Raw genomic sequence first — 12287 nt, forward strand, 5'->3', positions numbered from 1 at the left:
TGTGTCTCTGCCCCTCATCTCCTCGGAGGGGCGTGGGCCCCGGCTATGTTCGTCCTCTGAAGCCCCCAGCTGTCTCCTTCCCTTTTTCCCGGAACGGAGGCCTGTTTGTGGGGAGGGGCAGGGGGCGGAGCCAGGCTGAGCACTTGGGATGGGCCCAGTAAGAAGGGCCTTCCAAGGAGTAGAGTCCCTCCCTTCGTGTGCAGGTGGGGAAGCAGGCCAGAGGGACAGAAGCTGTCACACACACGTGTACATGCATGCCTTTCCACATACGTGCAGGCACACGAGGCCGCCCAGTCACGGCACACACATTCACCTCTGCACTCGTACACGCTCCCACGCACACACTGTGCCAGCCTGCGGCGGGGAGCGGGGGAGGGGGTGGCGGAGCGCAGACGCTATTGGTGTCCCCGCCCACGTGCCGGGTAAGCACCGTCCCCTGCCACCAGCCCCGCTGCCAACACTGCTGAGGGTTTTCTCTGGACGACAGAGCCTGCTGGCCAGCAAGGCAGGCTGGAGGAGCGCCCCATCAATGACTGACGGGAGTTGGAGGGTAAATACCCCAGCTCCCTTGCTCCTCCGTTGGGATAACTGAAGAGCATCCTGCTCCCTTTCCCCCAGGTGCCCAGTGGGAGTAAGTTCCAGTTGCCCAGGGGGGTAACTGGCTTGATGACATACCCATTATTGACTTCCTTCCCTCTTTTGTCTCACTCACTCATTCCTCTCCTGATGTTTCCTGGGATCACCTACCAAATAAACCACTTGCACCTGAATCTTTGTCTTAGGGTCTGCTTCTGGGGGAACAAACTAAGACACTCTCATTCTTACGCTTGTGTATATGTAAATATTATGCACACACATATGTGTCTGCCCACCTGTTAACTTATGAACACTTACATGACGCACCTTCATATGCACATACGGGCATGCTCACACATTCTTGCATGTTTCATGAAATGGCCTCTAACATATTCACAAATATATATTAAACTCATCTAGCTCCTGGAGGTGTCAACCCCCCAGCACACAGGCTCAGAGGACTCCAGTGGTCAGAGAAAGCCCTTAGGCAAAGAGTTGCAGGCTTTGTAGTTGGATGTCTCTGGGGTCAGCTTGCCAGGGGATAGTATGTGGGCAGGGCTCCGACAGCATCTGCTGCAAACACTCCTGAAAACACAACACATTCACAGATAGAGAGATGCAAGTGTACAGACAGACACTCCTACAGACACACGAAGCCCGAATAACATTTTTGCCTGTTCACACGTACCCTCCCTGTATATCCCTAAATACCGTATATATCAGAATGTGTAGCACATGCACAGTCAGTTTTTTAGGCACCTCCTTTATCTTCCTTTGCTCTGACTCACCTCCATGCCCTGAGTGGACATAGAGCTGAAGGACCCCAACCTCTAGACCCGTAGTCCCCAGAGCATCACTTGCGGTTACGAGAATCTTAGCCATTGCTCGTATCCCCACCCCGTGATCCTAACACATTGTCTCTGTTTTCTCCACCCTCCCGCTCCCAACAGCTAAAAGCATCTCAGCAGGAAGACGCAGAGAAGGACGAGACCAAAATAAGTGTGAGTTTTGGTAATGACTTCTCACAAGGGCTCTAATGGAGGACACAGCTGTAATTTAAAAAAAAAAAAAAAAAAATCCAGTTCAGCAGGGAACTTGGGCAAGAAGATGGAGGAGAAGGAAAAAAGAAGGGGGAAAAATTGGCCTGGCTCTGTTTTTGAAAAGCCAGAGGTTTTTCAAGTTCATTGAATGACAGGCACAAACCAATGACAGGGGGCGAGAAGACGCATTCTCTCCTGTTGGGGCCAAGGCTGTGTGCCTCCCTGATGCTTCATGTCTGTCTCAGCAGCATTTTTTATTTGGGGAACCAACAGGGTATAATGAGACTGAGCCGGCTTTTTTTGGCCCATCACGAATGACTGCTGTGGCATCTCATGGTCACTTGGGTCATCTGGCTCCAGACGTGAGGCAGGACAGGGGGACTACAGCTGAAGGATTTCAAGACTGGCCGGGCCTTCTAATGCATTGACTCATTTTATCGTTGCTCCATCTCTATGGGGAAGGGCAAGCTTTCACCCATTTTACAGGTGAGGCAACTGAGGCTTAGAGGGGTCAAAGCCTTGCTGGAGGTCGTGACTTGGCTGAGCTGCCTCCAGCTTTTTGTCTTCAGGCTACGCTGGAGCCCAGTGAGGTGGGGCACCCAGGGGACTCAAGGATTGACAGTTTTTGTAGAGGAGGGCACCCAAAGCAGGGCCTGGTAGAGGCAGGCAGGATCGAGAAAAGAGACTGTGTAGAGGGGACCGGCCTGGTGACACATGTGGCCATGGGACCAGGTTGGGTTTGTGCACGGGGCATGTGGTCAGCCTGGCAGGAGGTTAGAAGTCCACTGGACACATACTCAGAAGATGCAGGTGCCCGCCGGGGTATGAATGTGCATGTGTGGGAGTGACCTCCAAAATCACTCTTTTCTGTTTACTCCTTCTGAAGTCCTTCAAGGACCTGCGGGGGAGCTCGGGACCCCAAGGCCAGTTAGATGCAGAGGAGCTCCCTGAGCGGAAGTCACAGTGTAAAGAGTGGGCATCGGGAGGCATGAGGTGCTGTGCCAGGCACTGGAGGTGGCAGAACGGAGGCAGGGAGGCCAGGAGGGAGGCTCCCACAGAGGCTCAAGCAGGAGGTAGGCAGATGACAGGCAAGGGCCTTCAAAGCACCATTTGTGCAGTCTGCCCGGGGCCTTTCTGAGTTGCGATCTGGAAATTTGAGCCATTTCCAGCTCAGGACAGCTGCTGGTCCACCCTCTCTAAATCCCTAGCCCTCACCCTAACCCTGTCTCTCTGCCAAGGGCACACCCATACGTAATACCCCATTTCTTGCCCAAACGCCCATCAGTTAAGCCCAGGAAGGTAGAAATCGGTGTGTGTATTAATATACCCCGTTCATGGCAACTCTCTCGCCGATGATTTTGTTTGGGGTTTAAGGAGCGTCTCAGGCACAGGAGAGAATAATCTAATTGACTTAGAGGATTAGAATTCAGGCTGTTGGGCCCCACGTGAGGGGAATGCGAAGGTGCTAACTAGTTAAATAAAATAAATGTGCTCAGCATGACTGTGCAATCCCCCCCACCCCATCCTAGCCCCGGCGATTCTTGCACCAGCGGGGGCTCTAGGGCTCTGGGGCTCTGGCTAGGAAACTCACAGACAAGCACAGACCCAGTTCCTTGTGCAGACAGCGTCTTGCACGTGACCGTTCTTAAATACACAGACGCGCAGTTAGTGGACACCTGTAAGCAGAGGCACACCCCGGTTTCCTGCAGCTTAGGAGAAGGCTCAGACTTTTCTCTGCGGGCTTTGAGGTTCTGTGCAACTTGCTCTGCTCACCCTCTGGGCTTTCTCACCTCGCTTGACCCGGCTCACACTGCCTCCTTCCACCCGCTGCCTTCCAGCCTCCCATTCCTTCCACCTCTGGGCCTTTGCACAGGCCAGTCCCTCTGCCTAAAACTGTTCCTCTCTCTTCCTTCAGAGCTCAGCTCAGCAAGCCTCCCTGGACCCTGGAACTCAGCCGGCATCCCTCCCTTCTCCCTGCTGGCTGCATTTCTGTCTGCACTTATCCATGCCTGTGAGCATTTGTCTCAGGCCTGTCTTCCCCAGAGACAGTGGGGCTGGGACTGTGCTTGCCTGATTGACTGGTACATTTCCAGAGCCTGGCACAGCGCCTGGCAGGTAGTTATTTATCAGGTGACTGTCACACGTACCCACACACCCCCAGGCCAGTGGCAGTGTAAAGCCAGACACAGATTTTTTTTTTTTTTTTTTTTTTGCGGTACGCAGACCTCTCACTGTTGCGGCCTCTCCCATTGCGGAGCACAGGCTCCGGACGCGCAGGCTCAGCGGCCATGGCTCATGGGCCCACCCGCTCTGCGGCACATGGGATCTTCCCGGACTGGGGCACGAACCCACGTCCCCTGCATCGGCAGGCGGACTCTCAACCACTGCGCCACCAGGGAAGCCCCCAGACACAGATTTTGATAAACAGACATGCCAACACTATGTGCGTCATGCCTGTGCATGGATGTGTACAGGGGACGTGCAGCCATGAAGGGACTTGTGTGAAACTATGGGACCTGGGGACCGCAGGCCCTGTATCTGCAGGAGCTAGATGAGCCAGGCAGGAATTCCAGCCCCATAGCCCCATGTCACCTAAAAATCCCGAGTTGCATGGAATAATCTCCCAATTTTTAACTGTTGGGACCTAATTTGATTTTTGAAAAACTGTGAAAACCAAACGGCTCAGTCTCCCCGCTGGTAGCGTCAGCACCTGGGGGGCCTCAGGTTCGGAGGAGGAAGTACAGTGAGTTTCTGGGAGTTTGGTGTGGGCAGGGCTCCATGATGGGCTCTGTAACCCATTGGGGCCGCCATGGTGGCCCTGGGCAGGTTGAGATACGGCAGTGCTAAGTGCGGGGGTGCGACAGTGAGGACACAGTGGAGCCAGCCCTGAATGTCACAGGACCTGAGTCCTGGTCCAGCTCTGCCAGTCCCCTGGGCCTCTCTTTCCCCCCTTCACAGCTGTCTAATGAATATATGAAAACACTCTGGCAACTGTGAAATTCCTCCGGATTTGGCCATGTGAATGACAGTGGGTAGTAGAGTGGAAACTTAATATGAGTATTCGAATCACGTGACTCCTATTCCTAGCATGTGTGGAGCAGGGAAAGGAGGCCCAGCTTCTCTACAGGAAATGGGAGGGAATGAAAAGAGCTCAGAGAGATCATTTATGTGGGAGGACAGGCATCTGTGATGATGATGATGATAATAATAGTAATGATAAAGCAGCTGACATTTATTGAGTGCCCACCATATGTCAGGAACCATGATGAGTACTTTACATGAATTATCTCATTTAACTTGGGGCCTGGGAAAGGACCCCCTGGCCTTAAAAGTGTCTCCCTTGGGAGCTTGTGTATGCTGAGGATTCTACCATCAGGGCCTTATTCCTGTGGCTCAGGTAACTTTTGCTCTGTCCATTTTCAAGTTCTGGAAACTTTTCTTTTGACCTAACTGAAGTTCTGTCTTTTGGAATTTAGGTTAATTTCCCCTTAACCAGTTTTGCAAGTTGAGATGGCCCCCGACTTCCTAATTGTAAAATAAGGTGAAATTCTCCACACACCTTTTTTCCCAGGGGGCTTCCCTGCCTTCATTACTGTTAGTTCCTCCTTTGGTCTAACCAAAGTCATTTGTGCTGTAGATTCAGTTCATGTAACCTGTTTCGGTCCAAAATAGCCGTGGGCAGCCTGGGTCTCCATGTACGTGTCTCCTCGTGCTCCAGCCCACTTATCCTAAGCCCCGCCTCCTCTCCAGCTAAGCCCCAAAAGCCAGGTACATCCAAAGTGGCCTCAGGAAACATACTGCAGCCCCTTGTCCCCCAATCTCCATAAATGGTTAAAAGGCAGCTTCATTGGTCAGATCAATCAAGTGGCCCTATAGGTCAAGCCCCTGTTTACCCCGCTTGGCTGCCCCACAGGTATGATACACATACGGATACCCCATCTTTTCTGGTGTGGGGGATGGGGGCTGGGACCACTGGAGCAGCACATGAGGTCTGCATCCTTCACTAAGGATTAACAGGCCAAGTGGCAGGTCATGGTGTATTATGACTTTATTTTCTGCAGTAGACGTTTCTGTATTTTCTTGAAATTCCTGCCGTGATCCACAATATACAAAGGGCATGGAACTCTGAAGTCTGAAAGGGAGGCAAGATTCATGTGGAGTCAAAAATCACTCCATCCATCTTGGAAATCCCTTGAGACATCCGTAGAGCAGCCGGCCTCTGGCTGGGACTGAAAAGATTCCTCTGTGAAGGCCATGGTCACACACTCCCAGTCCCTGCTCTCACGGTACTCCCAGTCAGTGCGGGGGATGGATGTTAATCCAATAATCCCTCATGATAAAAAGTAAAATTACAACTACGACCATCAAAATGAGAAGGAGCGCAGCCAGTAACAGAGGACCTGACCTAGTCTGGTGGGTCTGGAGGGCTTCCTGGAGGAGGTGGAGTGAGGTGAAGTGAGCTCTGAAGTGTAGGGAGGTTGACTAGAAGTAGGGGGAACTTCTCTGGGTGTGTGTGTTGGAGGAACTGCAGGAGGCTGTTGTGGCTGAGGGGAAGGTGGGGATGAGACCCCAAAGGTCCCCCCCAGCAGCCACTGCTGGGAGCCATCAAAGGAAGCGTTCTCAGTTGGGGGCGTTTTGGGAAGATCTGTCTGGCTGTCACGGGAGGATGGATTGGAAGGAGCCAGAGTGGCTTTGGGGAGACCCTGGAGGAGGCTGCGATGTCCTGGCCAGTGCCTGGGGATCTGGATTCTGGAGAGCGGGGAGGGGGCCCAGTGATGTTTAGAGGCAAGGTCAGTGGGATTCAGAGATGGATTTTGCCAGAGTGTGAAAGGAGCAGCGGGGATGACGACTTGGGAAGGTCTAGCTGGAATGGGTGAAGCCCTCTGGGGCCCAGATTTGGGGAGACTCTGGGTTGGGTTCTGGACATGCCAAGGGGCTGGCGGCTGGGTGTTGCTGACGGAGGCACGGGAGTGGCGGAGCTCAGGGCAAGCCCTGGCCTGGGGCAGGGACCCTCTGACCCCTCTTGCCCACCCAGCACCTTCCCAGGGCCACCACGTCACTCCTAGGCTGAGGCCACGTGGAGCAAAGGTCTGGCACCGTGGTCGCAAATTAGCATCACCCTTCCTGGCTCGGCTCGGGAGAAAGATCCCAGCCCGCCCACCTGATGGTCTGTGGGCTCCTGCCGTGTCCAGAAGGGCCTGGGCCGTGGGCAAGCAGGGAGGAGGCTCAGCTGGGTCCTGGTGTGGACTGGCCTTGCCTCTTTCAGCATAATTAGGTGCTTAACTGCACTGCTAAGGCCTGTCGATGCCTGTGCCGAGGTGATTATGACTTACAGCCAGGCTGCCGCCTGGGGGTCTCTTCCCCTCATAGACTCTCCGGCTGTGTTGGAGGCCTGGGCCGCAGGATTTTTCTGCCCAGTCTGTGAATGTTGAAATCCAACAGGCTGCTCCACCACCCACAACAAGCCTGGGTAGGATGATGGGCCCCCTCCCACAGAAGATGCTTCTGAGGCAGGACTGGGCTCCCCCAAGACATGGAGGGCTGGGGGCCTATGGAATGACGGGGGAGGGGGTAGAAAGACCTGTGGTTTACTGGTTCCGGGAGGCTCCCCAGAGATGTGGTTAAGGCCTGGTCTCTGTCACCAGCTGGGTGGCCTTGGGCAAATCACTTCACCTCTCCGAGCCTCCGTTTTCTGACCCATACAGTGGGTATCCCAGCAGTGCCTACATCATGGGGTTATTATGAGGTTTAAATAAGGTATAGACTATTTAGCGCATCATTTCACAGGGATCAAGCGCTCCATAAACACTAGCTACCAGCAATACCGTGACTGTTGTTACTGTTTTTATTACTTGCCTTCTCCGGATGGTGCTTAAAGGCGCAGACCCCTGGGGCTGGGAGGGAGCAGCCTCTGATGTGTGTCCTCTCCCTTCGTCCTGTTGGAAACCAGCTCCCCGGGGTGCTCGGTTGCGGGTGTGAGGTCTGGGTTTTCCGTTAGACCTGGAGCCCGCGCGGATGTCGCTGAGGTCTGGCTGATTCACAGCTGTATCCCCAGCGCCCAGCTCGGAGTGGGCGCTCGCTAATCGTCAGCTGGATGGATGGATGGATGGATCTAGCCCAAGAAAACCGAGGCCAGGGTGCTGGTGACTTGTCAGGGTCAGAATCAGCCTCCCAGCACTGTCTGCTGTGCTCCCTGTCTCCCTCCTCCTCCCTGAGCGGGGAGGCCACACAGGGGCGACAGGGCAGGAGGGAGCTGGTGCCCAGGCCTTGGCCTCTGGGCCGGGGCTGGGCGGAGAAGGGGGCTGGGCTCGGTGCTCCCTCCCTAGCGCTGCTCCCAGCCTTCACATTATTACTCCGTTAGCGCCTTGTAGGGTTGACAAATGAAGGATAATTAATATCCATGAGGGAAACAGATGTTGAGGTAATTCACTCCCCGCTGCAGCAGCATCTCCTACCTCTCCTGAGGGCTTGGCAGGGCCGCAGGACCTCTCCGTGCCCTTGGCCAGAGGTGATGGAATCAGCAGGGCTGATGGCCTCCAGCTGGGCCCAGCCCCAGTACCCGGAGAGGAGGGGTCCCCTGCCCAGGCGGGCAGCTGGAAGAGTCTCCCGCTGCTTGCTCTGGTGGAAAGGTGGGAAGTTCTGCCTCTGTCCCACCTCCTGCTTCCTGCTGTGCCGTAAGCCCATGCTTTCCTGCCTCGTGGGGGGATGACGACCAGCCAGGAAGGCTCAGAATAAGGGAGGACGGGCCAGGCTCCTTGTGGCTGCCCACTGCTCTCTTCCCTTCTGGAGCCTGGGAAACCCCCCTTGGCCCTGCCAGCTCTGCGTGACCCTCTGTGGGCCTCCGTCATGCCTTTGGAGGGTTAGAGTGCATGGACTCAGGCCTGGGGTCAGTTCCCGGCTCTTAGTTCCCTGACTCAGTGCCCATGGGAAAGTCGCTTCTTTCAGAGCCGTAGCTTCACTGTCTGTAAAGTGGGTAGGATCATATATACATGACCTAAAATCAAAAAGCATAATATCTGGGTACCACTTCATTTGGAGAAAGGAGCTAGAGTGAGACCATTCATTTAACAAATGTTTTTATCGTTATTATTTGCAGGGTACCAGCCTCTGCGATGGTCACTAAGATGAACAAAATAGGTATCATCCCTGCCCTCGTGGAGTTTATAGTTTAGCCAGAGAGACAAACAAAAATCAAGTAAACAAACTGGTTCTCAAATTGTGATGACTGCTAGGAAAGAAATAGACCGGGAGATGTGATTGAAGGCTTTTTGGAGGAGGTGATGTTGGAGAATGAATGGGAGTCATGGAGACAGCACCCAGGCAGAGAGACCAGAAGGCTGTGAGGCCAGAAGGAGCTTGGCATCTGGGAGGAAGGGGCCAGGGAAGCCGGAGCAGATTAGTGGGGTGATTAGAAGTCACGTGCGTGAGTGCCCGGCCGCACATGAATGCACTCCCTCAGAGACCATCCTCTTCCTCATCCTGGCCTCCTCACTGCAAGGGTGATTGGCAGGGGTGCCCTCCTGCAGAATTTGGGGTGTGGCAAGAATAGGCAGGCTGGTTGTCTGTCCCCATTGCCCACCCCCCAAGGGGAGAGGGACCAGATGGCCTCAGCACTGGGGCCACAGGTCTGAATCCCACTCAGCTCCATCCTGGCCCTGGCGAGCCTGCAGTGCCAACTGGTGGTGGAATCATCGGGCAGGGGGCCCGTGGCTGGTGGTTGGGGACTTTTCTCCCCTGTTCTGTGTAGGTGGGGCAGGGGCTACAGGAGGTGGGGCAAGGCTCATTTTGGTTGTAAGAAATAAGGGGACAAGGAAGGATGGACGCCCCCTCCCATTACCACCCCCCCCACTCTATGGGCCCAGCTGTTCTCTTTTTTTTTTCCAGCTTTTTATTTTGAATTGCAGACTCATAGAAAGTTGCAAAAAGAGATCACAGAGTCCCCTGTCTCCTTCACCCAGCTTCCCCAATGATTTATCTTATATGACTGTCCTTTTCTTTCTTAATTGAAAAAAAACTCACAGTAGCTTTATGTTTGTGGCAGATTTATTCCTAAGAGCTGTAATCTGAAAACTACCCAAATGTCCAGCAACAGGTGACTGGACAAACAGATTGTGGTATATCCATATGATGGAATACTACACTGCAGTAAAAAAGAACACACTGAGCCGTGCAACATGAAGGAATCTCACTGATACTATGTTGTGTGAAAGGAGCCACACACGGAGGAGTTCAAGAACAGGGAAAACTAATCTATGCTGATAGAAATCAGACTAGTGGGTAACCCCTTGGGGGTGAGTATTGACAAGGAGGGGCCACAAGGGTGCGCTCCAGAGGGCTGTAAGTGTCCCATGCCCTGCTCTGGATGGTGGTCACACTGGTGTACACATGAGTAAAATTTCATTAATCTGTGTGTACCTTACTCTATATAAATTATATTTTAATTTTAAGTAAAATTTTTAAAACCATATCAAATAAATAAACAAGCAAAAAGCCAAAGACAGATGTCACTCTCTTGCTCCCCCCCCCAACTGGACAGTTGTTAGCATCCTGATATACTTGTGATCAGCATTTATTTATTTGTTTTTGTTTGAGAAACAAAGCTAAGAATTCACTTTGCAGTCTACCCCAGGTCCTCGGCCCTTCCCTGGGCTCCACTCCAGAGACAGCCATGGTGGTGAGGCCACTGTGTTCCCTCCCATCTGTTTTCAAACTTGCACACACACAAGTCATCAAAACCAGTGTAGAGTATTTTCCCGTGTTTCTTTCCAGAAATGGCATCACACCGTATGTAGGAGTTTTGCAATGAGATCTTTTCACTTCCTGCATGTCCCTGAGCTCTAACACGCCTAGTTCTAGCTCATTCTTTTTCACTGCTGTGCAACAGTCCACTGAATGAACTGACTACTGCCTATTTATCTGATCTGTTGATGGCCATTGAAGTTGCTTCCACTCTTTTGCTGTTAACTCCGCGTGCCCTCATGGGAGTGTCTGGGGCCCCACCCACGGAGTGGGCTCCTGTGGCCAGGTCACCGTCTCTCTGTCGCCCCCAGGTGGTCAAGGTGGTGGGCAGCAACATCTCCCACAAGCTGCGCCTGTCGCGGGTGAAGCCCACGGACGAAGGCACCTACGAGTGCCGTGTCATCGACTTCAGTGACGGCAAGGCCCGGCACCACAAGGTCAAGGCCTACCTGCGGGTGCAGCCGGGAGAGAACTCCGTCCTGCACCTGCCCAAGGCCCCGCCCGCAGCGCCCGCCCCGCCGCCGCCCCCCAAGCCCGGCAAGGAGCTGCGGAAGCGCTCGGTGGATGAGGAGGCCTGCAGCCTCTAGACTGATGCCCAGCCCGCCGCCGGCCCGCCCTGCGCCCCTACGGCTGTACCGAGTGCATGAGGAGCCGCTGGACCGCTGGGGACGGGACTGCCCAGGTCCAGCTGCCTCCCCATCCCGAGACCGCCCGTGGCCCCCACGTCGGCCCTCCTCCCACCACCCCTTGGCTCAGCATGTAAGGCCCGCCCAACCCTTCCCCTTCAGACCCTCCCCGTGACCTGGCTCAGAGACGGTGGCCCGGGCACCGAGGGGACAACCGCCCCGGAACGCTGGGGTGGGGCACCAGGCCGGGGCCGGGCTGCCCCCTTGTGTCACCAGCTTCAGTAGAGTCCAGTGTTTCGCTTTGCTTGCTTGTCCCCCATCCCGTCCCAAGCTGGGGCCTCCCAGCCTCACTCCCCCTCCTTCCAACCATCCCCTGCTTGGACCTGGAGGTGTGGACAGTGACCCCTCCCCAAATTCGGACTTGAATCTTCTGAGCAGAACTGGGGCCTCTCCTCTGGCAAAGAACTGGGAGCAGAGCCCCCAGGAGAGCTGTGGCCAGTTGCCAGGGTGGCTCACAGGGGCCCTGGGAGGAGAGGGAGACCCCACTGCCTCCAGGTGGGTCATTCATGTTCAGCCTCCTTATACTAAGAAACAGCTCCCTGCCCGCCCCAGGGCAGGAATCTGCCCCTTCACATGGCAAGTCGGAAGGAGGGCCTTTCCTTTCTGACCCCACGGCCCCATGCAGAGTTCTGCACCAGCAGGACCCCTTCGAGGGGCTTCGAGGCTCTCCAGGAGCCCCCTCTGCCAGCTCCTAGTGTCCCAGCCGCCTCCCAGGACCCATGCCGAATCCACCCAAGGGCCTGGGGCTGTTGGGAGCCGAGGGCCCCCCAGTACCAATCCCCTCACAATTCCTGATCGGGGGCACCCACCCCCTGGTGATTTGTAAATATTTCTATTGGGCCCAACACCCCTTCAGAACTGGCTCAAACCTCTGGCCGCACCTCAGCGATGGAGTCGGGGGACGTGGGAGAGGTTTTGCCTAGGGGTGTGTGGGTTACCCTGTACACATGATCCAGTCCGTGACTACCGGCCAACCTGAATAAAGCGGTTTAAAAAAGCCTCTGGGCAGTGTCTTTCTGGGGCATTTGTATCTGGGAGCAGCACCACCAGCGAGGGGCAGGTGGGAAGGGCTTGGCCAGCCCACGCCCCCGCCTCACTCAGCATCTTCTCGCTACTGCTCTCTGCCCCCCAAGCACAGAAGAAGCACTGGAGGGGGCACAAGAAGTCAAAGGAAAACCAGCCTTTGTCCAGGGCCAATCCAATTACCAGGCACTTGAATTATTCTCAGATTTTGAGATAACTACAC

At 54.7% G+C, this 12287-nt stretch overlaps 1 protein-coding gene across 1 annotated transcript in view; it reads left to right on the forward strand.

The window, feature by feature from the left end:
- The window catches only part of VSTM2L (V-set and transmembrane domain containing 2 like), a gene marked incomplete at its 5' end in the record, with an annotated part of 35887 nt that extends 23880 nt beyond the window's left edge, over positions 1-12007 (forward strand). The window contains 2 exons of the mRNA XM_082670574.1: positions 1527-1577; positions 10667-12007. Of these exons, the coding sequence (XP_082526700.1) occupies positions 1527-1577; positions 10667-10942 (327 nt within the window). The 3' untranslated portion in view covers positions 10943-12007. The remainder of the gene's footprint in view (positions 1-1526; positions 1578-10666) is intronic.
- Positions 12008-12287: the final 280 nt, after the last annotated feature.

Source organism: Grampus griseus, assembly GCF_964374135.1.
Source record: "Grampus griseus genome assembly, chromosome: 14".
NCBI lineage: Eukaryota > Metazoa > Chordata > Mammalia > Artiodactyla > Delphinidae > Grampus > Grampus griseus.